This window comes from Pteropus medius, unplaced genomic scaffold, assembly GCF_902729225.1.
Source record: "Pteropus medius unplaced genomic scaffold, Ma_sr-lr_union100, whole genome shotgun sequence".
NCBI lineage: Eukaryota > Metazoa > Chordata > Mammalia > Chiroptera > Pteropodidae > Pteropus > Pteropus medius.
Genome location: NW_024342471.1, coordinates 7,289,286 through 7,316,907, shown reverse-complemented (window position 1 = coordinate 7,316,907; position 27,622 = coordinate 7,289,286). Strand labels below are relative to the sequence as shown.

Here is a 27,622-nt window from a genome sequence, read left to right as displayed (position 1 = left end):
AGGCCAGGGAGACAATGGCAATCATGGTAATGTCCAAGCAGGAAGGGCTTTCAGTGATAAGGCCCAATATCCTGGAGGCCAGGTAAGAACAATGATGATGACATCACCTACAAGCGACACTGTTTGAGTACCTCCCATGTGCCAAGAACCATTCTCTCACATTTCATCTTCACTACAGTGCAACAAGGTGGGGATTGTGATTCTCCCCATTTTATAGAGAAGGAAACTGAGGCCCACTGAGGGGAAGCCACATCCCAGGGTCTAACAACCATTGAGGGGAGACAGGCCAGAACTCAAAGCCTGCCTCCAGTGCACACCGTTCAGAGATCCCTCCACCCACCACACTGCCAAGATCAGCAAAGCGTGAGTCCTCCGCCAAAGAGGTTGTCTGACCATAAGTGGGAGTCTTAAGAACAACACAGAAAGTAGGGGGGCACAACTGGCTTTTTTATTCCTGAAGCCCAGGGAGGTGGCCAAGACCCTGGATGTTGTCCACGTGTGGTCTGCTGTGGCCCAAACATAGTCTGAACTTGGCCCGGATTGGCTCAGAAGGGCCTGAACATGACCCAGATGTGGCTTGGATGTCCAGCCCCCAAGCCTGCCAGGGGGTACAATGACTCCTGAATTGGGATAAAGATACACTCCAGACTGCAGAAGTCACAGACAAGTATTTATTGTAGAGAGGGACACCTACAGAGCTGGTTCCTACATTCCCATTGGGACCCAGCATGACCTGGATGGCCACTGTCCAAGTCCTCACTGGGAGAGGAGAGAGGTCTGGGGTTCTACGAGGAGGCTGGGGTGATCACAAGAGCATCCTGGAATTGGAGGAGAAAAGTCAAACAGGTTTTTTACCTCCTGCTTTGCTGTTCTTTATGCTGGTTTGTCCTCTTTAAGGTGACTACTGGCATTGGGGGTCATGACCCTGAACTCACTTGGTGTGAAGACCGAGAAAGATGCTACTTATACCCCAGTGCCTAAATGATTATAGATTGTCAAATATTATTAATGATTATATTTGCAAATAGGGGTGATTCTGCTATAGCTCCCCTCCCCAGAAGTTACCAAGAAAAGTCATTTTCTCAATAGCATTTATTGAGCATCTACTATATGCTCGGCTTTACTGAATGAAAGAATAAAAAAATGAATGAATGAATGACAGATGGGGGGAAAAGCTGGAGGCGTGTTGACCCCAGGCAAAGTCAGTTGCACTCTCCCACTTACAGATGAGAAACTGATACCCTGAGAGAAGAAGGACTTACCCCAAGGTCCCCCATGAGTGACCAGAGGGGCCAGGATGGGAACATAATCCCCACCTCCTAGCCCAGAGCTCTCCCCGTGACTGTGCCCTCTCTAGGGCAGGATGTTTAACCCCACTCACCCTGGTCAGAGACCATGAAGCCGCCTCAAATCCCAAGGCCTTTATCATCGATATTGGGATCCCGGATCTTAATTTGCCTGGAATAACAAATGTGGTCAGAGACTGGTGGGTCTGGGGTGGGGCTGGGCAGCTGTGGGCGGGCTCATAGTTCCCAGAGGAGAACACAGGACCTTGCACACCCAATTCAGACTATCCCTTTTGCCTCTGCTTATCTGTTCTCTGGCTGAGCACCCACCCAGCCTCATCTCCTCAACCTTTGCCTCCAGCACAGGTTTCTGGCTGCTCCAAAGGGCACCCCTCACATCCTCTTACACTCCTGCTCAAGAACCATCATCTACAGCAGAAGTGTCTGTACTTTGAGATTTCTCCTCTAATAAAATAAAGAAATGAAAAAGGTGGGGCTGGCACCCCCATGACCTGGATCTTAATTAGAATAATTCCACCTTTTCTCTCAGCTTCCTTTAGTACTAACACAAATAACCACCACCAACAGCAATGGCTAAGAAATGTTGAGCACTGACTATGCCAGGCACCCACTTTCTGCCCTTTATAAACATCATCTCTTTTATGCTTCTGAGGAAGTTGCTCTTACTTTCCCATTCTATAGATGGAGAAACTGAGGCTCAGGATGATAAGGCAGCTTATCTAAGGCCAGGCAGTCAGCAAGAAGGGGAATCAGGACTTGAACCCAGGTCCATCTGAAGCACATCGAGGGTGCTCTTGTTGTCTGTTTACACCTCTGTTTCTCTCCTGGTGTCAGCCCTGTGAGGCTGGACATTGCCTGGTTCATCTTTGCGTGCCTAGGCTCTGGCACCAGTAAAGAAATTGGGCTGGGAAGTTGGAGATGGGAGAGCTCATTTCCAGCTGAGTGACCAGGAAGTCTTCCTGGAGGAGGTGGAATTTGAACTAGGCTCTGAGGATGGGTGGGAAATGAATGAAAGGGGCCCCGAAATGGAAACTCAGGTAAAGCACCCATCCTCAAAGTCCTGGGGAGTGGGAAGATGGATGACAAAGGGACACACCATTCTTATTTGGTATCAGGACAGAGACGAGGATCTCAGTGGTGATGTCTTTCAGAAGTTCAGGCTGTGAGAAAGAAGGGACATTGTTACTTTGGCTGAGAATCCGAAGTCCTCCCAGCCACTCCTAGGATGGGTACAGCCCAGCCACATGGTGAGGACAGCTGGTAGAGATGCTGGAATCCCAAGTCCCCTGCCAGTCAAAGCTGCAAGAGCTCCTGGGAGTGGCACAAACCCAGCTGGCTCTGGGGCCCAGCAGGTGGGGTGATTGGGGTGTGTTAGAAGGATGCATCTCCTGCCCCCTACCCCCACTCTACTGGTCTGTTCCATCAGCATATGCCCTGAAGGAATTTTGCCCTCTGTTTCCTGAGGTTTTAACTTTTCAAGGGAAGCCAGAAGTCCTGATTTTCATTAAACTTCCCCATTTAAAAATATTAGTCAAAGAAATATATATATTTAAGACAAAACAAGACAAAAACATAAGGACAAAACAAACAAACAAAACAAACAAACAAAAAAACAACCACTCCATGGCAGAAGACAGGATTCAGCCACCTTGAGATCTCTGTTTAGTCTGATTCAGATGGGGGAACTGAGGACCAGAGGGAAGGGTCTGCGAAGAGTCAGTCACTGAGATGAGTCTACATGCACAAAATGAGATTGTGAATAGAAGATATTTGTTTTCTAATTTTGAGTCAAAACTTCACAGAAGGAAAGTGAGTGTATCCGCATGTCTGTGAGTATATGTGTGTGGTCTCAGCTGCGTTCGGTATACAGTAGGTGCTCACTAAATGCCAGGAGGTTGGACTTTGTGGCTAATAATGTAGAAACTGGCCAGGCCACCATGGGGCTGCCTATGGGAACCTTGTCTGAAGCACATTCTGGGCAGTGTCTCCTTTCGAAATGGATCATCCTGGGCTATCTCGTGTCCGCAGAGATAATCTGCTAATACTCACGTTGAACAGGCCAATGCCGGAGTTCAGCAGGTGGATCTGATCAAAACTGCAACAGAAGATGCTCATGAGAGTGGTCCCTCGGAATCTCATTCATTCAACTAACAACTATTTATTGAGCACCTACTATGTACAGTACAGGCTCTGGAGATATAGCAATGAACCAAATCAAATCCTTCCATTATAATTGGGGTTGGAGGTGGGGAGACAGAAAACAAATAGCTGCCCAAAGAATAGAAAAGTCATCCTCAGAAGTGAGGACTGTGGTAGACTGGGGGAGCTTGGTCTTCTTCTAATGGGGATACCTGATTCCCAGTTCAACTCTTTGTTGTCATGTAGGCATGCAGTTCCACGGCAGTGAGATATTCTGAGTTTTATATGTTGGCAACTCATTTATATTAAAAATTCCAACCCTATGTGAGCGGATCAAAACACATCGGTGGGCTCGAGTTGTCCTAAGAAGCTCTAATTTGTAGCCTCTGAGCTCCCTCTGGGGTAGCAGGAGGGTGGTGAGATGGGGGTAGGACAAGCAGGGGCACAGAAGGCAGCAGGAGCCCCGTGCTTCTGGGATGGGCTGTATGGGGGCTCAGCATCTGGGCATGACCGTCACTGCTACTATCTTGAGGTGTCCAGAATGGGCCACCCAAGGCCAAGGGGATGGTACTGGGCAGGCTGTTTCCATGGCCGGGGTCAGCCTGCCCCATGGCTGCTGCAAGGCCACTTCCCTTTCCTTCTCTGTCTCTCACACTCAGTCCTTGACAGTGGGACAGTCCAGGTAAGGCAGCCTTTTTGCCTGTCCTGAAGTAGCCTTCACTGTATGCTCATACCCCAAAGATTCAAAACACTAGGTGTTTAAAGAAACCCAAGAGTCACCAGGCAGGACTCATTTTCATCACCGGAATCTTCACAATGATTTACATGTTACCTGATTTCATTCAAGGTGAACATAAGTTGGTCATCTTTGATGTAAAACTGAGCTTCTGAGCTGGCTTCCTGCAACAAGAGAAGCCCAGGCCCCATTTCTTTTAGAGGATCTGTCAATGGTGAGGTGTGGGGTTATGAAAGGAGGCTTGAGATCAAGCTGAAACTTGATTCTCAGCTACTGGCTCTGTGACCTTGGGAAAGGGTTTGACCTCTCTGGGCCTCACTTTCCTCATCTATTAAATGGGATAGTACCTATACCCACTCCTTACTGAAGCGATTACCACATAGGATCGTGAGGAATGATGATGACGGCCGCCAATATGCATGGAGCCCTGTGTGTCAGGCAGTGTTTAAAGAAGTTTATATGATTGCCTCCTTTGCCTCCTTTGAGCCTCACAACCCTATAAAGTGGCTCCTATTATTTTTCCATTGTAGAGGTGAGGAAACTGAGGGACAAAGATCAGTAACCCCCAGTAATGTTAATCATTATTATTGTTGAAAACGTCAGAAGCACAGCCAGGTGTCAAATATACAGGTGCTAAATATATATATCAATTTGACCTGTGGGCTGGAGTGAGCCTGAGGGCAGAGTGCCAGGTTCCAGCTCTAGTTCAGCTGCATCCAGAGAGTAAACTTGTCCTGCAGGCCTGGTCTTGGTGGCCTTCTGAAAAGTGCCTGCCATTGGCCATGGAGGGGCCAGGTCATCAGGGAGTGAGGCTGGCCTGGGCAGTTCTTTCCCACTGCTTATCGGGGGTTCAGAATACAGGAAGCCAGGACACTGTGCTTTGTGAATGGCATCCCTGAAATTGCATGTGGATAACCACAGCTGTATGCAGCGACTCTGCTGTAAGGAGAGTGTCAACATTAGCCTCCCACCGACATTCAGGTACTGTCCAGGTTCCTTGGTTAAGCATGATCCCAGCGCCCATACATGAGTCCTGAGTTGTCTCTCTTCTCTTTACCCCCCGTAGTGGGTGTGGTTGGTGCCCCACTCAGATCCTCTCCATAGGGCAGGGCATCCATCCCTGTGCTGTTGAGTGCTGCAGCTAATAGTCCACAGCTGCCCCTTCTCTGGAGCAATGCCCTTGTTTGAACAGATTGCCTTACAGGGAGATTATGTCCCTCCTACCCCGGGGGATGGTTAGTGGCTGGTAACCGACTAACAACAGAGTGCAAAAGGCCTGACTGACAAAAAAAAGTTCCAGGATTAGAGTTGGGCCCCCAAAGCTCCTGATTCTTGGTTTTGAGCTTCCCCCACTCCAACCCTGCTGGGTAACAAGAGTGGTGGAAACGTTTAGCAAGGCAAGAGGGGTGAACAGGAACAGTGAATGGCAGGGTCCCCGAGATTGCTGCCAATGTCACAGGCAATTGAACTCACAATGCCCAGGGTGAAGAAGGGGCGGCGAACTTTACTGGTGGCGAATACTTCCAGCACGATCACTTGGGTCACCTTGGCACTACCATGGTCCAGAAGGAGCTCTGGACTCTTCCAGGTTAAGATCTTCACAATCTGTGTGTGCCCCATCTGATTTGCAGCCTGGAAGGACATAAGACCTGCATGTGGCCTCCTAAGTGCCCCACCGTGGCCCATAGGTCCCATGTGGCTCCACGTGTCCTGGTCTGTGCCCAAATTTCTGGCCTGTGCTCCAGCCGCACTGTCCCTCTCGCAGATCCTAGAATGGATTGTTGTTCTCCCCATCTCACAGCCTTTGGTTTTGCTTTTCCTTCTGTCTGGAATACCTTTCCCACCAGGGAAGCCCTCCCAACTTTCCCGGACTCCATCAGGTGCCCCAGTAATGCTCTCAGAACCCCTAGAATCGCTCCTTTGTTACCGAAATATTATCTGTGTAATTATTTGATTCGGGTTAACCTGTCTTGTTAGACTGAAATCCCCATGAGGACAGGAACCAGTCTGTAAAAGTCACCAGTGCTGGAAAGAGGGAGAGTGGCCCCACAGGTGTTTTTCTCCACAGAGGCCAGTGGACAGACCATCAAGCTGCAGATGGCCAACAGACTAACCTTTTCACTGATCATCTTAATCTTGGACTTCAGCCGCCAGGCCAGTTCAGGAAGCTGAAGATGAGAGGAAGCCAGAGCAGGTCAGCTGGAGAGGAGAGGGGAGATGCATCTCCAGCAGCCCCACTACTGGGATCCCCAGAACCCCAGAAAAGCTGGGTGGGCCTGGTGGTCCAGGCTACATGTTTGTTACTGGTGGAACACAGCACTATGTCAGCTGCTGGGGGCATGCGGTCCCTGCTGGACTGGATTTTTACTGTGAGTCGGTGGCGGTTGTGGACCTGTGGGCAGGTCCCTGCTCCTGGAGGACACAGAGAAATGATCTAGTTCTTAGTATAGTCACGAATGTGGTTGCTAGTGACCAATCCTCTTTTTTTGCCATCTCAGCCCCTTACTCTGAGTTCTAATCCTCAAGAGCTTGATTGTCTGCTGGCTGTCAGCTGACTTGAAGTCTTGATACTCTCCTATAACTTTGGGCCAAACTTTCTCCTCTGTGGGTCTCAGTTTCCTTATCAGTCAACCTGGAGGACGTGGCACACCCTACTTGACTAGTGGTGGTTGCCTGCTGTGCTGTGTTGATAAGGATTCCAAGGCTGTCTTGGCCTCTAGGCTCAATAGGAAGGGCCCTGATCGATTCGCGATGTCTGCTATGGGCCCCATAATGGACAGCAGCAACACAACTGCCATTCCTGGACCACTCAGTATCTAAGATACCCTTTGGCTAGACAGGACTGTTATTTGGTAGAAGAGGCAGGTGTATCAGGTTCCAGAGGGCAGACTGGAGCTGGATGTTACAGGGAAAGTTACATCTTTAGAGCTATATGTCAAAGGCGAAGACTATTACGGGAAGGAGGGGGCTCTCCGTTACTAGAGGGGTTTAAACTGAGCTTGACAGAGGATTCGTGATCAGGGGCTTAGGGCAGGGGTTTCCAAACCACCCTCACTCCCCAGCCATGGAACTGGGCTGCACAGCACGGGGTGAATGGTGGGCGAGTGAGTGAATCTTCATCTGTATTTGCAGCCGCTCCTCAGCCCCACTTCAGATCATCAGGCTTTAGATTCTCATAGGAGTACCGGTTCCCGGTGCCAAAAAGGTTGGAGACCTCTGGTATAGGGGGTCCTTGCACCCCCTTTGATTCAGGAAATTCCTATGATGCAGTAGAGGTGCCTCCATCCTCTCTCCCATGCCAAGGCTTACCACATAGTCCAACAGGACCATGAATTCTTCTGGAGGGAGCAAGGCAACTATTACAGCATTCACCACATCCTGCCTCACGGTGAAGCTGAGAGGGGCTCCATTCAGAGTAGGCATTGTCAGGGAAACTGCAGACTTATTAAACCAGTTGGTCACATTTCCTTCTGAGTCCAACAACTTGGCCTAAAGAGACACAAAGCAGAGAGGTGGCTGGGTACTTTAACTCCACAGCTTACCTAATAACCGCCTAGAAGGAAACACCACCACTCAGCCTGTTTTCCTTTTTGCACTTGCTTCCAGGAAGCTTATCCTGTAATTCCGTGCCTTGCTGTAGGTGATGAGTTATCTCAGGGGCCTAGCAACATCTATTCCACCTGCACCCCTTAGATATTCTCTGATTTTTTAAAACCTTAGATGTCTTATTTGATATTTAGGTTTCAACTTCTCAGCTACCTTGCAAACCCTTTGGATGAAAGAAAAATCCAAAATTACAACGAAATGGATGGAAATGTTTGATGCTGCAGTTTTCTAAGGGATCCATGAAAACCGATCTGGGATTCAAGCTGCCCAGGTTGGCCTGGTCCCTTAGGGAGTCCAGCCCCAGTGTGAATGTGTAGCTGCACATTTTACAGAGAACTGACAGTCACTGGCCTCCTCCTGCCTGCCAGACCTTGTGCAGTCTCATTTCAAGTCCTCTTTTTGGTGACTATTATTATCTACATTTTACAGATGAGGACACTGAGGTTCAGAGAGGTGAAGAAACTTGCCCAAAGTCATACAGCCAGAGAGTTGTGGAGCTAGGAGAGAAACTTAAGTCTGTGTGATCCTCAATGACATATTTTGATCCTGGTCTCTTCTTTCAAGGAAACCAGATATTTGGGGATTGACAAGGGCTTGCCTGAGAGAAAGGCCAAGAGCCCCAGTACACACACTCTGGCCCCTGACTGAGGAAATCAGCGTCCGAGGGCAGATCACTAGGATCAGTGCTCTATGCGTGGCCCTTAGATTCTACCCGCTGTTTTTTCTCCCTTAGAATGGTTTACACGGGACGTGTTCAGCTTGTTGAGATTTTTCTACATCAACCTGTGTGTCCTAACCATGAGCAGTGTTTTCTCCCCTGAAACAGACCCATGGTGTCTGATCCTTGGTGGTCAGAAAAGGGCAGTGGTGTCCCCAATTTACTCTCAAGTTCCCATGACACTCACCGCGAGGTTGAGCTGGATGACATTACTCTTGATGGCGAGAGACAGAAGGTCAAACTCCAGGTGGTCAGAGCTGAGGGAAACGGGCACTGCTCAGGGATAAGAAGAAAGTTCTGTGAGGGTGAAGGGAAGCATTGGATGGGGTGGTTTGGGGGCTGCTTTTGGCTGGAACTGCATTATCGCGCTGTGGGGGGGCGGATAAGTAGGGAGGAGCAGTGGTAATGATGATGTTGGTAATGACAATGATGAAAATGACATTTACTGAGTGTATATCGAGTGCCAGGTGCTGTGCTAAAACTTTACATGTGTTAGCGCATTTAAACTTCACAAAGAACCTTACGAGGTAGGTCCGATTTTTACACCCATTTTACAGATGGGGAAACCAAGGTTCAGAAAAGTGAAATGATTGCTCATTTGAGCCCAGTTGGTCCTGTGCCATCATCCTGGTTTGGAACAAAATCGACCCATTGCTTGTAACTTTTCACCTCCCCATCAGACAGCAGTTTGCACTCAGGCAGGGTCTGGATCTGTCCACTGGATCATGTGTGTTCACCTGGGGATTCCCCACGTGGTCACCAGGGAGCAGTGGCATCCCATCTGTCCAGGCCGGTGAGTGGGGAATAGGCAGGGCGGCAGAGCGGGTGCAGGGGCGGGAGAGGAGTTTGTCCTTCCCCACCCCCAACCTCCCACTCTGCCCTTGGGGAGCAGAGGAGTCCAAGAGACTTCAGTTCCAGCCACAGTAGCCTTGGGTAATCTCTCCACCTCAACCTCATTTTCCTCATCTTGAAATGGGAGTATAATAGTAATATTTCCCTCCTAGGTTGTACAGGACGGGTACCTGGTAAAGTTGGCTTGAATCTGAATTACACCAGACTTGGAATTTGAAGAATTGGGTTTAAGTCTTCGCCCATCACTAACTTCCTTTGTGAACTTGGACAGAATGACTTAATTTCTCTGAGCCTCAGTTTCCTTATCTGTGAAGTCAGGTAATGATCACTACTTGATGGTGTTGTCTGTGGAGTCAGCCAGGTAGTGTATAAAACACCCAGCTCAGTATTTGCTCTGTGGATGCTTAATGCTGCTCATTCCATTCTCTTCTTCCCACTCTCCTCTGGTCGCCCCTTTGGATGAGCTGCTTCAGATCCCAGAACGATAGATGGTAGAATTTTCTTCTTCCTGGCAATCCCCACTCTGAGGGGTGTGAGCACAGCAGAATGTCGAGGTGGGAGGCAGAAGCCTGTGTCCTCCCATCTCTGCTGCTCTCAGGGAGAAATGGCTTCCTTCTTGAGCACCCATCTCATCTCTTCCCTTGTTATCTCTTCTCTAATAGCCCACAGTGGTTGCTGTATTGATCATTCATCCATTTAGCACCATTTTGAAAACACTTCTCTGTGTCAGACAGAGCACCTGCTATGTGCCCGGAAACTTTCTGTAAATTTTTAATCCTTGCTAGCAATTCTGTGAGGTAGGGATATGTGAGCCCCTTTTACAGATGAAGAGCTGGGATTTGAACTTGGGTTTATGTGGGGTATCCACTGGCTCACATGGAAACTTGCATATAGTGAGTACCGTGAAGTTGTGTTCAATTTCTGCCTGCTCATCCCAGGCAGAGATCAACTGATGCTTCTCCCACCTGCTGCTGGGCTGGGTTGCTACTCAGGCCTGACTCCCCCTGGGCAGAGTCAAGGCCCCACAGTAAAGGAAAAGGGTGGGAGGGAGCAGTGCACTTACCCATCACCAGGCGCAGGAGGTCTGCATACATGTCCTCAAAAGCCGCCTTCATTATGGGACACAGCTGTAACAGCACAAATGCAGGGGCTTCATCAGTGAGGGAGCCTGGACAAAGCCCTGCAGTTATCCATGTCTGGCCCACACGGCCTGAGTCCCACCATGGTGCCCACAGCCAGCCAGGTTTTCATCCAAGACATTGAGGACTCCACTCTCCCAGCCATCTCTACTGCTCAGAACCCACTCCGGCCCCTTGTGTCACCTGGAGTCTTTTGCAATGATTTGCCCCTTGTCCTATGCTCTGGGTGCACCTGGCCCACCAGGTACCCTCCCTATCAGACTGCTCATCTTGCTCTCAAGAGCCCATGTTTTCCACGAGAGGGAGATGGAGAAGTCATTCTTTCGTTCACTTATTCATTTAACATGTCATTACTGAGTTCCTTCAGCATGTCAGAATCTACAACAGAGGCTGGCAAGATAGACCCAACCAGACTTGTGAACAATCTCATTCTGACCTTTGTGGGTTTCTAGCCGCAACACATTCCTTTTGCCCACTGAACTCTCTTCACCCCCAATTGCCAGCAATTTTCATCAGCAGTTTTGTCTCCCAGGAGACATTTGGAAATTTCTGGAGACATTTTAGTTGTCATAACTTGGGCAGTAATTTACTAGTATTTAGTGGATAGAGGCCAGGAATGCTACTTAATATCCTGCAGTGCACAGGACAGCCCCCACCACAAAGAATTATCTGGTCCAAATGTCAATAGTGCCAAGGGCAAGAAAACCTTGGCCTAAGCTAATCCTGGCCTTGCCTGTTCTGCTAAGGAGGAGGTTAAACATTTACTTGCCTGTGGGACCCAAAAGCCTTGTTCTCTGCTCTAGGCAGTCCATTTTCCAGGTCAGTGCTCTGAGATTTTTGTCATTTTTGTCTTAGGTACAACTTCTCCAGTGGAAGAACCTTCTGGTTGACCACTCATTGCTACTCTCAAGAAAGGACATTGTACTTTGAGAAATGTTAACTTTTTCTGTGAAAAACCCATTCCCTGCTCCTAGCTGATTTGCCAACCCAGGACCCAGAGAGGATGGAGGACTTGGGCTCAGAGACCTCCAGCATTCGCTGCCAAGGGACTGCCCATTCCTCACGAGAAAGGTGTCCCAGGTAACCTTTGCATCTTCTCCCAGATTGTGCCTTTCTTTAATTTCACCAGTGGGTCTCAACACTGACTACACATTAGAATCCTCCAGCAGACAAGCTAGAATCCTTTGGGCTACTAAAGCCCCGCCCAGACTAAATAAATCTGAATCTCTGAGGAAGAGCCCAGATATCAGTACAGAAGTCCCAATTATCCTCAGGGGATATGTTCCAAGACCCCCAGGGCGTGCACCAAACCACGGATAGCACCGAACCCTACATATACTATGCTTTTCCCCTCTCCATACATATCTTGGACTTAAAAGAAACACTTCATGGCTTCTCTTTGGTGTATCCAAATTGTCAGCATCACTACTCTTGTGCTTTGGGGCGATTATTAACTAAAATAAGGGTTACTTGAACACAAGTAATGCGATACCATGACAATCTGATAACCAAGATGGCTACTAAGCAGCTAACAGGTGGGGAGCATATACATTGGAGATGCTGGGCAAAGGGGTGATTCACATCCTAGGCGGGATGGAGTGGGACAGTTTGAGATTTCGTCACGCTACTCAGAACAGTGCATAATTTAAAACTCATGAATTATTTATTTCTTGAATTTTCCATTTAATATTTTTGGACTGTAGTTGACCACGGGTAACTGAAACCTTGGAAAGCGAAACCACAGATAAGCGGGGGACTACTGTGTTTTAAAAAATCTTCTCAGGGGGTTCCGATGTGCAACTGAAGTTGGGACCCATGTATTTATACTGACGGGGCTTCAACATTTTCTAGATGGGCTCCTATCGGATTTCAATGTGCTGCACCTTTTCCCTTCACATCTAGTAAAATATTCACATGACCATCATATCAAACCCAGCGAGTCTCGATGGGAAACCATGATGATTAACGGAAAGCCAGTTCTCTCATATCCTTCACTATATGTGGCTTTTCACTCTTAAAAACAGATATTATACAAAAAACATTTTGTAATCCCAAGTTTTTGCTATCTTTTCTAGTAAATGTAAAGTGTAGTAAATGTAAAAAAATACATTTTTAGCTATCAAAGTATGATGCCAGTTAAAGTGTGGTTTTGCTAGAGGCTTGGAAGAGATTTCCACCTGGGCCCTACTTCAATAAACTTCTACTTTTAAACAGAAAAAAGATTCTTAAAAGAAAAAATATCTCATGTAAGAAAAGCTAAATTTTACAAAATTATTCACTTTCAGATTTCTTTAAGAAGGCTCTCTAGAATGGTTTAGTAAAGTATTAAATATGATGCAGCTTTTACAATAATTATGAATATTGTACAATGCAATAAAAAATAGATGTAACTTAAAGAAAATCATCTGATTGACACTGAGTGCAGCCACATAAAAAATATGAGTGCATTTGGATGGAGATTGGAAGGCGATATGCAACAGAGAAAATAGCTACCAAGTTAAGGTAGAAGGATTATGGGTATTTTTTCCCTAAAGTTGTTTAGTTATATTATCTTTTCATTTCAAAAAAGTTTTATTATAGAAAACATATTAGTTATATGATAAGCTGTTTTGAACCATAGGAGGCCCACTTTTGTGAACACATCTTGGAACTTATAGTGGAAATCAATGGTCAAAGTGGGTGAATCCACCTTATAGAGTTTTAATTTACCTGTGGTGTATAAAGGGCATATAAAATGAGATAGACTCATGTTTACTAACTCAGAAAAATAAATCCAACAGGACCTGGTGGTGAAGACCACAGTTTGGTATGAGACACTGGTGTGCTAGCACCGGCTTGAACCAGTTTGTGAGGGCCAGTTGTTAAATTTCCAGCAATTTCTGAGCTGGGTACTAAAACTAGACATTATTAAAAATTAAATTATATTAACTTACAATTAAATAAATTATATCAAAACAAAGTTAATGAAATCTCAAAACTCATTACTTCCTAATTAGTTTGTTATGTCTTACTATTATTTCTTGCTCTTGAGGTTATTTATGTCTGTCATATCTGTGTGGTGGAAATACCATACAATAGTGTGCTGCTTTGTAGTTCTTCCCAGTTTGGCTCAGTGACATCACATTAGTCGCTTGAAGTTGGTCTTGGAGGGAGAGTTTACACCAGGAAATAAGCAAATGCTATAAATCTGGGCTTCCTCCCCTCAGCTGCTCCAGAGTCAATTGTTAACAGTTTATTAGCACAGCTCTGTTCACGGTCTTCTGGCTGACTTTTGGCATTTTTATTATCTTACTCGCAGTGATCCATTGCTGAAAGAATTATCCGGGCCCAAGGTTTCCCACTCAAGGAGACACAGGTCCCTTAGCACCAGCTTGCATTTCTACCCCAGCCCCATAGGGGAAGCAATCTTTGCAGGCCAGAAAGGAGGTCCTATTTCCACTCACCTGGCTTTTCACCAGTTTGGGAAGGGCTGGCACCAGGAGGTTCCTGATTTTGTTGGCTAAAGAGTTGACCAGGATAGAGAATCTTCCAGAGAGAAGGAGAGAGAGATTAGGAAAGGTCAGAGATGATTACTCCTCCCCTGTTTTATAGAAGGGGACACTGAGTCCAAGAGGGGAAGGAACTTGCCCAAGGTTACATGGCCTGTTAGAGACGGGGCTGGGAGTAGACCCTGAGACAGGTGTGGATGGTGGCAGAGAGTTCTCAGGGAGCAGGGGCTGGGGGTTGTCACAGAAATCTGTGCAGGACACTTGGATGATGGCAATTGGCATTTCTCCCCATTCTCCTGTTAAGGAGAAGTGGAGGGAAGCAACACATTCTTGAGCTCCTACTGCGTGCGAGGCACTCTGCTGAGTGTTTACTTATGGCTGTGGCCTGAGCTAATCCTCTCACTGCAGCTTGGAAGATGCAGTGCAGGGAGGCGATTTGCCCAGCGTCAGTAAATAAGGAGATGCATTTGCCTGACTCCAAAGCACGTTTTTACCCATGGCTCCACTAAAGCCTGCCTGGGGTGGTTTGAGGGGCCCTAGGAGGGTGGCTCCTCTGCACCTTTAAAGGTTTGCCCCGCTTTCTGGCATGATGCTTGAAATCCCACCATTATGGCTTCCATCCTTGCTGTCTTAAACTTTTTGGGCATCACATATTCCCTGAAAGAAGCCCCATATCAAGAGTCAGGAAGGACAGTCCCTTTCTTTCTTTGAGCATCAGTGTTTTCCATCTGTAAAATGGGGCAGGGCCACCACCCGGCTTCCCTCCCAGGCATGGAGGTAGCCTAGCCAGAGGTGGCCACACTCACTTTTGCAGCATGCTGATTCGCACGCTCCCGTGCTTTGTGGAGCAGTCTTCAAGAACGAGTTTGGGGTGACCCATCTTGCTGGTCTCCTCTCTGATGATGGCTTGGGCCACTGTCTCCATGTGTATCTCCACAATGCTCTTTATCAGGGGCCTGGGATCGGTGGTGCCCAATGCTGTGAGCACCATCCCAGCCCCAGGATGGAGCAAACCTCTTGTCCCTCTTTGTCTTCTGGCTCTCTCACCTCCCTTCTCAAACTCCATTGCTGGGTACTCCTCATCTCCCCCATTTTTTTTTTAACCCCAGCATGTCCCAGGCTCAGTTTTTTTGATTTCTCTCCTGATTTAAATCCCTTGCATGTGACAACAGTTTCCTAATTTATACTCAACTTCATACCCAGGTGTCTTACAGGCACCTTAAACTTAACACGTACAAAACGAACTGTGGATCCTTCCTAAACCTGCTCCTTTCATGATCTTCCCCGTCTTGGTTGCCGGCCACTCAATCCTGCCAGTCGCACAAGCAAAAACCTTTGAGTCAGCTTTGACTCTTCAATCTCCCTCTCTCTCCACCCACATTCAGTCATCAGGATTCAATTTTGTTGTCTCTACCTACCTCCCAAACATATCCAGCATCTGACCACCACTCACCACCGTCCTGCCCCCAAACCCTCCTCCAAGCTTCGGTAGTTTCTGGATAACCTCACTGCCTCCATTCTGGCCCCTGTACACAGCAGCCAGAAGGACTGTTCAAAATGTTAAACCATAGCACGTCCCTCCTCTGCTCAGAATGCTACACAGCTCCCATGTCATTCGGTAAAAGCCAAGTCCTCACCTTGGTCCACAATGCCCTTATGATCTGGTCTCAGCTTCCTGTGGCCTCACCTCCCAACATTTTCACTCTCTCTCCCCACTCTCTTTGCCATTCTTTGAACAAAGCCAGTGCACTCTTGCCTCAGGCCCTTTGCCCTGGCTCTTCCTTTTACTTAGAACTCTCTTTTCCAGATACCTGCGTGGAGGAAAGGGGGAACGAGTGGGCGAAACTGTCAGGTTTGCTGTGCCTGACCGAGGGGATACTCACGTGTTGAGTCCGGCCACCATGTCCAATGGGACTTGGACCACTAGCTCTTGACCATTAGCTGAGGGTTGCACCCACAGCTGGAGGATGTTGGTTGAGGTGACTCTCAGCCTGAATGGGAGATAGGAGAGATGAGATTCATCTGAGCATCATCTCCAAACTTGATCTCCATCTTTCCTGTCCCCCCTGGTGCCCAGCCAGCAGCTGGACCCAAGCCCTGTCCGCTGACTCCTCCTAGCATAGTCTTGCCTCAACCCTCCCCCCACTCCTGCTCACAACACTCCCACAGCTTCCCCTTCACTTAGGAGATGAATCTCAGCTCCTTGGGCTGACTTGTAAGACCTTCTTTGACCTGTCTCTTCTGACCTTTCAGTTGTCACCTTGGGGTTCGAGCATCAGCCATTCTGACTGACTCTCATCCCTCTATGCCTTTGCCTAGGCTGGCCCTCTACCTGGACTGCCATTTTTCTTATGAAATCATTGGCTCACCTGTCACCTCTATGAGAAGAGTCACCTTATCTCTTCACCTTCTCACCCCATCTCTTCACCCTCTCACCCCAGGTGACCTTCCTCTGGGGTTGCCCTATTAGGGCTCCTGTGTGACTCTCTTATAGTTATTATTAACTCCTCTGGGAGCTTCTGAAAAAAGAGACTTCATTTGTTAACATTCTTTCTAGTCAGGCATAGAGTCGACACCAATGATGCTTGTTAAATGATCGATTGAGTGTGCGTAGTGTGTCCTGGGCAGGAGTGTAGGGAAGGAGCTCCCAATTTAGTCTTGTTGACTTACCAGATAATATGGTTCAGGAAAGAGTTCACCAGATTGCCTAGTATGGAGTTGCCCTCCGCCGGCTTCTGCTGTATGGCGCTGAGCAGAGGCAGCTCCTGGAGGATGTTGGTAACATTATGGTCCTTCAGCTCCTTTGTCAGCCCTGGAGGCAGATCCCAGGGATTAGAGTATAACAGGAGGGTCAAGAAGGATGGCTTGGTGGGGGCTCCAGGCTGGGGTGAGACATCACTCAGGGCTACTTGGATCTGGGCACAAGGTGAGGCTATGGATTGCTCCTTCCTAACCATCTCCACCGTGTAGATGTAGCCTTGAGGACAGAGGCCCAGATGGGTCATTTTCACATGGAGACTGAGGCTGGGGCATAACTGGGACCATTCACACCCCTGAGCATTGCCAGCCTCTGCTGGGAGCATTGGCCAGGATTCTTGGCACATGGACCTGCATTCTTCCCACCAGCCAGTGGCAAACACTTCTGGAGTCAAGAGGCTGGGAACCCACAAGGCTCTCCTTGGGACTGTTTTGCTGCCAAAACACACTTGCTAACAATTCTGTGGCCATCACATCCTATGGGCCTATTGTCTAAAGAGCCTCAGGTGATTAGCAGAGAAAGGAGGAGGCAAGATCAGGGGCCCGTGAAACAGTAACTCTGGGTTCTGTTCCCTACCGGCAGCCAGAGCCCGTTCGGCTTGTGTGCAGAGCAGGTCAGAAGTGCTGGAGAATTGATGCTTGGGAAGCAGCCCTGGGCCAGTGACCTATGCGAACTGGTGTACGAACACGCCAGCTCCCTCAGCCCTCGGGCGGGATGACTCAGGTGGGGGTGCCTCGCCGTGTCCTCCGTCCTTCTGTGTTATTGCCTCTCAACAGAAAAACCACCCTTTTAGCCTGTGATAACAAAGATGCGCCCTGTAAATATTCCTCCTTTGCCAGCTGGTGCAACGTTAAGTCCTGTCAGTAGAGGCTCTGGAAGGACATGACGGAGGAAGGGGCTTCCCCTTCTGGCCCTGGCCTTCTCCTGCCAGGCTCCTGTGGTATCACTGTCCAGGGTTGTGAGTTCAGCAGCACTCCTGAGGGCAGCTAGTGAGTACTCTGGGCATCCCAGCTTGCCTTCTGGCAGTTTCCAGGAGACAGCTTCCTGGTGAGTCGACAGCTACCCCCTTCCTCAGGAGCAGCTTTCCAGAAAATTCCATTGACTCCCTGCAGGCAGTTCTCTGGTGGACCGGCTCTGACACAGACAACTCGGTGATTTCTCTACCATCCAGTGGGCTTCAACCACACTTCTCCCATGAGGTCTGGGGAGGATTCTTTCCTTTCAAGTTTGTTCTCTCCATGGATTAACCTTCCTCTCTCCCCAGTATCCAGGGTATTCTTTGAAGTTCTTTTTTTTTTTTTTTCCTTCTTAGCCAATTCCCTATGACTCCAATCCCCTGCTCATTATTCTTTATACAAACTCACCTGTTAAGCTTACTGTGTGGTTTCTGCCTCCGGTCTGGCCCTAACTAACACAGTCACCTGGTAGGACTGAGCTCCAACTCACAGTGGTAACTATATGCCCTTGCCTGACATGCTTCCCACTCTCCTGCAGGTGTTTTCTGGGATCACCTCTAAAACCAACTACTTGCACACAACTCAACTCAAGATTTTCCTGGCTGGGAACCTAAACATGGTCGCTCATCTCCAAGCTCCTTCTGGCTGAAATTCCATATGCTTGCAATCCACAGTATGGGCCCAGGGCACCTTTGCTTCTCCCCATAGCACCTAGAACTCTCTGTTCCCTGTCTCTACTTGGGGATCCTTCTTCTGGCTCCAGTGCCTGTATGGCCCTTCAGGACCATGCCTACCCATCCAGCCCTGGCCCAGGCCAGGGCATGCAGAGCATTGGTCTTTAGATGGACCTCCAGAGCCAACTGATTATCATCCTCTTAGGGGACAACACTTGAGAGCAGTGGTTCTAAACTAGGGCAATTCTGTCCCCTAGGAGACATTTTTGGTTGTCACGATTGGGCTGAGGATGCTGCTAAACATCCTAGAATGCACAGGACAGCCCCCCACAATAAACAATTATTTGGTTCACAAGGTCAGAAGTGCTGGGGTTGAGAAGCCTGACCATGGAGTTCATCAAGCTCTTGTCACTTCCTGTCCTATTGGATAGTCCCAGCAAACTCACGAGGCAGGCCCTCTCATTTGTTTCCAGAGGCAGAAACCAAGGTTCAGGGAGTTGCCCAGGGCCTCAGAGCTAGAGAGTGATAAAGCTGTGCCTGGGGCCCAGGCCGCCAGACTCCCAGCCGAAAGTCTTTGCTCTGGGGACTGGTTGCATACTGACTCTAACTCTCTGGGAGATTTAGGCGTGGGAAATAGGAGAGGCAGGTATATCATCACACGCCGTGCTACACACCCCTTCTGTAGGCTGTGGGACTAAGAGTAGTGGGTCTTTGGAATCATGGAATTTAAGAAGGCAACGATCTTAAAATCATGGGCTTTTGGGAATCTTAGACACTCTCAAGCTTTATAACCCGCCCACTTGCGTCTCACTTTAGACCTGGGGTCCCAGCTGTGCCTTGCATATCCCCAGTGATGGGGAATTCCTTCCCTCCTTTGGAGAGCTGCTCCACCTGCCCCCTTGCCTCACGGTGCAGAGGACTGAGTGGCTGAGACTTACTTTCTCTGATGACTTCTGGGCCGAGGCTCAAAACCACAGGGGGGCTGAGGGTGGCTCTGACCAAGGTGGCTGCCAGCAAACCGCAGAGGAGAGTGAAGGTCCTTGAGCCAGCCATCTTCTTGGGGGTCAGTGAGCAGCAGGTGGCAGGCGTCAGAACCTGGGGTGAGCACAAAGGGCCCTATTAGTCAGGAGGAGAGGCCAAGGGCAGGCCCACCTGGTGACTTGGGGCATGGAGTCCACGAGAGGCCATTTCGTGAAGTGGTTAAGAGGGTGGACTCTGGAGCCTGACCATTTGGGTCTGTGTCCTGCCTCTGCTTCCAGGTACTAGTTGTGTGGTCTAGATAACCAGCTTAACCTCTCAGTGCTTCAGTTTTCTCATCCAGCAAATGAAGTAGTGCCCTACTTTATAGTGTTTGGCACTTAAAACCCTCAATGGTCCAGCCTCAGCCAACTCCACCTCCTGCTCATTCCCCTCTTGCTCTATAAAGTTCCAGTCACCTAAAGCTGCTTGAAGGTCCCAGAACATACCCTGTTGTCTCCTGTGTCTGTGCCTTTTTCCTTGCTCTTCTTCCTGTGATACTTTTCCCCTTCCTCATGAGCCTGCTGGATTCCCATTCATCCTTTAAAACTTTGCTCACATGTCCCTTTCTTCTATAAAGCTTTCCCTCTTCTGCAGCAAGAGACCCTGGACCACGCTTGGAGAAATATTGTCCTATGTGCCCAGGACAGGAAGTTTGGAGGCAGGAGGTACATGAGAATGCAGGTAGGACTGAAAGTGGCAAGAAAGCTGTTTGCTTACTCCACAATTCTAAGGGGCCTGAGGAAGGACTAGATGGCTGCTTGGAGCCAGAAGGAGAAAGGCAGAGAGAGGGAGAGGCCTGTAGGTGTTTCCTGGGAGAGGAGCTGGGGGTATTCTGGTCCTTTGGCTGCTCTGTCTTCTCCATGAGGTGGAACGTTAGTACCTGTAACCTGGTTCTGAGTTCCTCAGCTTGCATTCTGGCTCAGCCTCCAAGACCCCATGGAAGCTTCTGCCTCCTGTGGACTGTTCTGCTTGGAGGGAGGAAAGATGCTGATCCAGAGACCAAACCTCTTACTTGGCTCAGCATGTGGTTTCCTTGTTGCCAAAGACAAATGTGGCATCTGGATGATGTATGTCTTCTATGAACTAGAACAGTGTGAGCTCTTAGAGACACCTGCAATAATGATTCAATATCTGCCTCCCTGACCGGGCCATGAGCTCTGGGAGGGAGCATTGGTTCTACTTGCTCCCCCTGTGTCCCTACTATTCAGCATAGGACTTGGCACACAGTGGGTGCTTAATAAAAAAAATGGTTGCTGAATGACTGAATGGTCTCTGGGAGCTCTGGAAGAATGGGGAATCTGAGCCTGCTAAACCGAAAAGGTCTAGGCCATGGAGACCCTTTTTAAATCACAGAACCCCCATCCCTGTGTGTTGGGAGGCTTGAGGGTAGAGGAGAAATATCATGGGCCTTGAAGTCAGACAGACCCAAGTTGGAGGACTGCCTCTATCACTTTGATCTTTGGCAAGTGACTTACCCTCCGTGAGCCTCAGTTTTCTCATCTATAAAATAAGAGATAATATTATTACTTACATCACAGGGTTGTTGGGAGGATTAAATGGGGCAATCTATTTGTAGTCTGGAATGCCACAAGAGCTCAATGAATTTTAGCTGTTATTATGATTATGACAATTATTATTACTGATACTGGGGTCAGAAAGAATCACCTTGCAGTCAAAAGCCAGAAGACAGAGATGGCACTCTGCACCCTGCTCTTTTGCCCAAGAAGCCCCCTAGCCCCTATAACTTTTTTCTTTAAAGCATCTTGGCCCTGATTTCTTTCCATTATCTTTGCACATCACTCTGTCCTGCTCTGATCAGAGGTGCTCAGGGAACCAAGAGGATGGTAGCAACCACTTCTGTGGAAAAGTGTCCCCTCCCCAAATCCCAATACTGTGCACAACCTCACAACACTGTATCTTGCCTCCTGGCCTTTGCTTATGTTGTTCTCCTCCCATGGAATGGCTTTCTTTCCTCCTTTGACTAGCCAACTTCTACTTGATTTCTCAACTGACACGTCACCTCTTTCAGGAAGCCTTCCCTGACTGCCCTCCACTACCATGTGCCTGGGCTTTCCTTGAGCACAGAATGTACCTCACTGGCTCATACTGGGAGTTCCCTGAGGGACCAGGATTGTCTGATGCTTCTCGTCCCCATTATCATCCTAGCACAGGGCTGGGCACAGAGCAATTGGTATGTGCAGAGTGGGTTTGTGTCATTGGGAAGAGGTCAGGGAAAGACTTGGCCAGTCTGATTCCTCATCACTCTTCTTTGGTTTTCTCGGTGAAGAGCTGGGGACCTCTCTACTCTCTGGTCCTGACCCTCCGAGGGTCCTAGTGGACTGAGGGACCTTACCTCAAGGCTAAGTCTTCCTCTTGGCTCCTGACTTGACTTCAACAGGTGTCTGCAGCTCAGAACATTCCTGGTGCTCTAGGCTTTCAGCCCCTTCCCCACACTTTTACCTGGACACACGAGAGTTTTCAGCCTACTGCTCTTCTCACCTGGGCAGTGGGTCTGGAAGTGCAGCCTTATATCCTGTACACCCTGGGCTAGGCTGTCATTCTTTGCATTTGGGCCAAGGCCTGAGACTGGGCCAGTGTCTCCAAGGAAAATATTTGTTGCTTCTGTTGAACCACATCCTTGACTGGAGGAAGCCTTAGAATTCCAGCTTCCTGAGGTTCGAAGAAAGGAAATCTCAGGTTTTGAAGGGTGGATGGGGCACTGGGGCATGTGGCAGGCAGCTGGACCAGGCATGTTGTGGCCTGTGCACAGGGTTTCTTGACTCCTGGGCAGTCACTCCCATGGGGACAATGATGAGAACAGTAGCAGTGATGATATATGAAGTACCTATGACATGACAAGTGCCATCCTAGGCTTTATATTGGTTGTCAGTGGAGTGTCAACCCCACCAGAGTCAGCATCATTAGCTCAACTTTACTACAGAGGAAACAGCCTCACATAGTCAGCAAATGACAGAGTCAGGATTTGAACTAGAACTCTAACTTCAAAACCCATCTAGGCTGTCTACAGCCATGCCACCCTGAACATGCCTGATCCCGTCTGATCTCGGAAGTAAGCAGGGTCGGGCCCGGTTAGTACTTGGATGGGAGACCACCTAGGAAGACTGGGTGCTGTAGGCGTAAAAAACAAAACAAAACAAAAGAACTTATCTAGGGATGTCTCCCCAGCTTGGTGGATATAGGAGTGTTCTGAGGACAGACTGGGTTTGAGTCCTGGCTCCATCATTTCTATGCTGTGTAACTCGAAGCACATTCCTTAACCTCTCTGAGTCTCAGATTTTTTTTAACTGTGAAATGGGAATAATGGTAGCACCTACCTCATAGGGTGCTGAGAGGAACATGGTGCATATGGCTTAGAGCATAGGTCCTGGCACAGAGTTAATGCTCAATAAATGTTGCTGTTGCTATAATTACTTGTAGTGGGGTAAGCCTCTGTAGAGAAGCTATGATCATAGTTCAGTTCAGATAATGAACTTGGAGGAAGGAAGTAATAGTCTTGCCCATTCCTTATTCCTAATGTACCCAAGGATTTAGGAATATACATCTCCGTTAATTAATTCACTCAAGAGAATAGATTTGAATTTCTTTTTTGCTACTTCTTTGCCATGTGACCCTGTGCAAATTACTTAACCTCTCTGAGCCTTAATGTCTTCATCCGTAAAATGGGGATAGTAGTGGCACCTCCCTCAAAGATGCTGAGAAAATGAACCGAGGTGCATGCTCACATAGCACTTAGCATGTGCTTTTATTCATTTTTTTTTTCTGTAGCAGTTTAACACCCTCTTTGCTTTGTCTGTGCCTTCCAGAATCTCAACGAATATTTGTGGAGTGAATGAATAATGAGGCATGACTATGAACTACGAGGACAAATGAACAGCCCTGCAGGACCCCCTTCACCTATTGCTCGGGGGAAGGCCTTGGCTCACTTAAGCTGCTCAGACAACTCAGAGGTGGGGCTCAGCAGCCCTAGGTTTACCAAGGGCATCTGAGGCTAAGCAGTGAGTGACTTGCTTTAGGTCACCGTCGGGGGTGCCAGAGCGGGGACTTGAGCTCAATCATGTTGTCCTCCAGCAACTCCAGGTTAATGTTGCAGGGCGAGAGGCAGACAGCCGTTTGGCATAATCTGGGAAACTATCCTTGCTGCCCAATTTCAGTCGAGAAGCCAGACTGTGGTTCAGAGCTGGGAGGGCCATTGCTGAATCCTGTGTCCATGTGCAGGGGGATGAGAAAGGGCAGAGAGTGCCCTGGAACCATACAGCATGTGGCTGGGTCCTGGCTGGTCTCATCTTCCTGGAGTTGTCAAGAGGAATAAGGCAGGAGTGTTTGCCATCCCGCCATATTTGCAGATGCATCGAAGGCCATGAATTCCTAAAGGTGAGGCCTCCTGGGAGAGACCTTTCCTGTCCATTGAGCACATCTCCAGAGGCAAACACCCTCTCCTGGGCTCCCCAGCCCGCCATGCCTACCACCCATGGACAATGCCTCTGTGGGAGGCCCGAGCCCAGTTTCAGGGCCTGGGCCTACATCAGCTCCTGCTTCCTGCCTCCTGGCCCTCACACCCTCACTGTGGTCAGCAAGCACAACTGTGCCTATAGGCCTGGCACACCTTGGAACCTGCGGGTCGCCATGGCCTTGCCCTCAATACTTCTCAGTCCCCCTCAGACTGCTGAGGGCCTCTTTGCCTCAGCATCACCCTTTCCCAGGTCCCAGGCCTTTAATTGTGCTGTGTCCTCTTTCTGGAGTGCCTTGTCCAACCTCTGACAACTCTGTCTTGCCCTGTGTGGGCCTCAGAACAGGGGAAGCCTCTGAAGTCCAACAGACATGGTTCAATCACTGCTCCTGGGCTGGTCAGCTGTGCAGGGAAAGTTACTTCTTCTCACTGAGCCTGTTTCCTCAGTTGTGAAATGGGATTGTTTTGAGGGTCACATAAAATGATGTGAAATGCTTGGAATGTCAAAGAATTCAGTAAATGGCAAGTGCTATTATTGTTGTTGTTATTATTATTAAAATGTTAACATCACTGACTTTCAAGGCCCAACTCAGAAGGCAGGATCTACATAAAGCTGCCTAACCTCTGCCTCACCTGGACCTGATGTCCTCTTGCCTTCCTGGGAGAGCCCCCAGGTACTAACTACTTAGTCTCTTGAGGACTGGATCTGCCCCTGCCTTGAGAAATGTCCATTTTATCTTTCCATCCATTCATCCATTTATCCATCTGTTCGTGTCTTTGTCTGTCCATTCATCCATCTATCCATCCATTCATTTACTTATTCCAGTCTCTTTTTCAATGTCCAATTTCTGTCCAACAACCTGAGTTGATTTTTAAAAATATTACTTAGATCTTGTTAGTCTCCTGCTTATTAAAACCCTCCAAAGGCCTCTGCGGCTCTTGCATGACAATCTGAGCTCTACAAGGCCCCATGTGGTTGGCTGCTGTCCACCTCTCAGCCTTCATCTCTCATCACTTTGCTCCTATCTCCTCTCATTTCCACCTCAGGACCTTTGCATGTGCTGAGCCTTCTCCCAGGATCGCTCTTCTCCTAGCCTTTCCCTTGGCTGACTCCTTCTCATTCACCAAATTTCAGCTTCAGTGTATCTTTCTTGGAAAGCCCTTTCCTGGCCACTCTGTCTGAAGTAAGGCTCTTCTCTCTCACTGCCCACTGATGGGTGTCTTCACTAGCCCTCACTCACATCTGAAAACTCAAGTGTCATCCAAGGCACCACAATTCATGCATGCTACATACCAAGGAGAGAGGCCAGACCACAGTATAAGCAGATGGCCAAGAACTGGCTGCATAGTCTTGGGTGCCTCATGTAGGGGGCTCCTGATTCAGAATGAGGTGATAAAAGGGTTAAGAGGGCGAAGGAGGCAGATCTGTGAAGATATTTCTTAGGAAACAGCAGTGGTTCCTCCTTCCATTCTCCCAGTGAGGAGAGCATGGGTGTCTGCCCCAAGTGTAGGCCTAGAGGGAGGGGCTTTCCTGGGGCCATTTAAGGGGTCGAGGGGTGTGTCCCCTGGAGTTGGGACATGGAATATACTGGATTCTCTCTCTTGCCTGAGAGAAACAGGCTGATGGAGCGAAGTCATGGTGGGAAGAGTAGCTTCTGTGGGTGGAACATTATTGCTATGCTCCCTCTATACAAGGTCAAAGCTTATACATGTGTTTTTCCATGGGTCTGGCATAGACCTTGCAGGAGAAGTAAAAAAAAAATTTACACCGAAGGCATTTTTTTTTTTGGTCAGCAAATAACCCCATGAAATAGCTTGAAAATGAGTAAATAAAGGTTGGGCAGAGGACAAAGGAGTGGAGCTCTTTCCCAGAGCTCACCCATGGAGTCGGGATTCCGGAGAAACACTATGTTGACATGGCTTATTGCTGCAACAAAAGCCCAGTCACACTAGTACCCGGAACCACTGGGAAAGAAAGACAGAAATGGGAACTGGAAACTCGTGGGCATAATCCTTCTTTTGTGGCCCAGGAATAGATAAGATTCAAGGCAAACAAACCCTCGTTAAACCAGACTCTTAGCTCTTCTCCACCCCCGTAAGGGTCACAGTCAAGGGTGAGTGTCATACAGGGACAGAAAGGACAGGCATTGAGTCATGATCAGGGTCAGTGCAGGCAGAGGGCTAAGTGCTGTCATTCCCGTCCAGGCAGCATGGTCGGATGGAGGTCAGCTGGGCATTGGCAAGTGCCCTAGGAAAGGGAAACCCAGACAGAGTGATATGTGCGCCCTCATTCTCTTTAGTAACTCAGGACTGGAGGGACAGATAGACACAGTCAGCCAGCAGGTAAGTTGGATGGTCAGCTAATGGACCCAGTAAAGGTGCCTTGGACATAGCAGGGAGCAAACAAACCACCCCTGTCCTCCCGGCACTCACATTCTCTTAGGGAGACAGAGAGTGAGCCAGAAATGGATAAGGGAATATGCAAACACAGAGCTCAATTGTTTCGGTTGTGGGGACAGAGAACAAAAATAAAGAACACATATGGAAAGCTGGAGCTCTACCATCAAAGCATCATGAGGGTTTAAGTGGCTTTAGCCCTCTGGAAACTGGATGCCCTCCCCCAACATCTGACACACACACACACCCACACACACACACACCCTGCATAAAATCTCACATTTTATGTGTTTGATTTTGGGAACACAATTTTGGGGGCTAATTATGAATGAAAGGAAAGGCTGCCTGAAGTGAAGAGTAGGAACAGCCTTACCTTTTCTGAGTGCTCACCACCTGTCAGGCTAAGCCTCCAGCATGCAAGTTCACTGCTATTACCCCTCATTGTACAGATAAGAAAACGGAGGTGCAGAAGGCCAGGTGATCTGCTCAAGGTCACACAGCTACCGGGACAAGAGGCCAGGATTTGAACTCTGATTCCTCTGACTGTGAAACTTGGGTTCTCAATCTTTCAGCCATCGTCTTCCAAACACCTGTTGCCTGTGCAATGCCTTCACCTGCTGGTGACATCTAATTTCACATTCTGCAACATCTGCTAACCCTGCATTACTGCTTACTCAACATACATTTTGGTAAATGAAACCACGTTTGAAAATTTAAATAAACTCGATTTTCTATTTTTAACAAGAAGTTGTATAACCCTACCAAAAGTGAAAAAACAACATTGCTTCCCATAAATAAGACGTGACAACATGACTACAGCGATGACAATAACGTCTACACTCTTCCTTGCATTAACCTATCTAACCCCACTTAACCCCACACTGATGCCTGGAGGTGGACACTGTTTCATCCTCATTTCATGGATGAGGTTTGGATGAGCACCCTTCAGAGAGGTGAAATACCTTTTCCTAGTCACAGTGAAAACGAACAGAAACACGTTCTGGCTAGCCATGCTGCCTGCTTGAAGTGCCTGGAGAGCATGGCCAGTGGTTGGAGAGGTGTTGAAGACACTTGTATTCTGTTGGCCCTGCATATGGGAAGGATTGAGGAAGACTAGGAAGGCCAATCACATTCTCACTCCTGCTAATGTCTGAGAGGCAGCCCTGCTTCTGGAAGACACTGCACCAAGTTATCTATCAAGAAATGTTTTGGAGCTCTTTCTGAGTGTGTGTGAGCCAGATGGCAAATGTCTTACCTGCGTGCGTGTCCTCTGGCACCAGCGGAGTCTTCAAAGCAAAAACTGAACGAAGTGAGTTCTCGAAACTCTTTGCACTGTTAATGGACTTGCCACCTCTGTGGACTGC

General features: G+C 48.4%; 1 protein-coding gene, 1 long non-coding RNA gene and 1 pseudogene across 3 annotated transcripts; 2 read left to right on the top strand and 1 right to left on the bottom strand.

The window, feature by feature from the left end:
• Window positions 1-662: 662 nt before the first annotated feature.
• BPIFB1 (BPI fold containing family B member 1) lies at window positions 663-27,622 on the bottom strand. Of its 2 annotated transcripts, none has more exons than XM_039864082.1 (16): window positions 27,514-27,622; window positions 19,312-19,468; window positions 16,656-16,797; window positions 15,869-15,976; window positions 14,792-14,941; window positions 13,941-14,022; window positions 10,422-10,485; window positions 8,694-8,779; window positions 7,492-7,671; window positions 6,297-6,350; window positions 5,656-5,814; window positions 4,279-4,346; window positions 3,357-3,402; window positions 2,404-2,467; window positions 1,382-1,458; window positions 663-818 (listed from the first exon to the last, which is right to left on the bottom strand). In XM_039864082.1, exons 2-16 carry the CDS (start codon window positions 19,424-19,426, stop codon window positions 786-788), a joined length of 1,428 nt encoding a protein of 475 aa, XP_039720016.1. In that variant the 5' UTR covers window positions 19,427-19,468; window positions 27,514-27,622; the 3' UTR covers window positions 663-785. The 2 variants fall into 2 exon arrangements, with proteins under 2 accessions (XP_039720016.1, XP_039720017.1); XM_039864083.1 differs by lacking the exon at window positions 27,514-27,622 and adding an exon at window positions 21,747-21,777.
• Window positions 9,516-24,369, top strand: LOC120603549 (uncharacterized). The gene is made up of 3 exons (XR_005653041.1): window positions 9,516-9,676; window positions 11,353-11,577; window positions 23,218-24,369. It is a non-coding gene; the product is annotated as an uncharacterized LOC120603549 (long non-coding RNA).
• LOC120604283 (uncharacterized) lies at window positions 22,414-22,531 on the top strand (annotated as a pseudogene).

What these genes read in the sequence shown, in the direction of transcription:
- BPIFB1 (XM_039864082.1), bottom strand. Translation starts at nt 19,426, where the DNA reads ATGGCTGGCTCAAGGACCTTCACTCTCCTCTGCGGTTTGCTGGCAGCC. An exon ending in TCATCCAGCTCAACCTCGCG is followed by an intron (nt 7,672 to 8,693) that starts GTGAGTGTCATG and finishes GTGTCTCTTTAG; the next exon opens with GCCAAGTTGTTGGACTCAGA. An exon ending in CCTTCTTCACCCTGGGCATT is followed by an intron (nt 4,347 to 5,655) that starts GTGAGTTCAATT and finishes CTCTTGTTGCAG; the next exon opens with GAAGCCAGCTCAGAAGCTCA.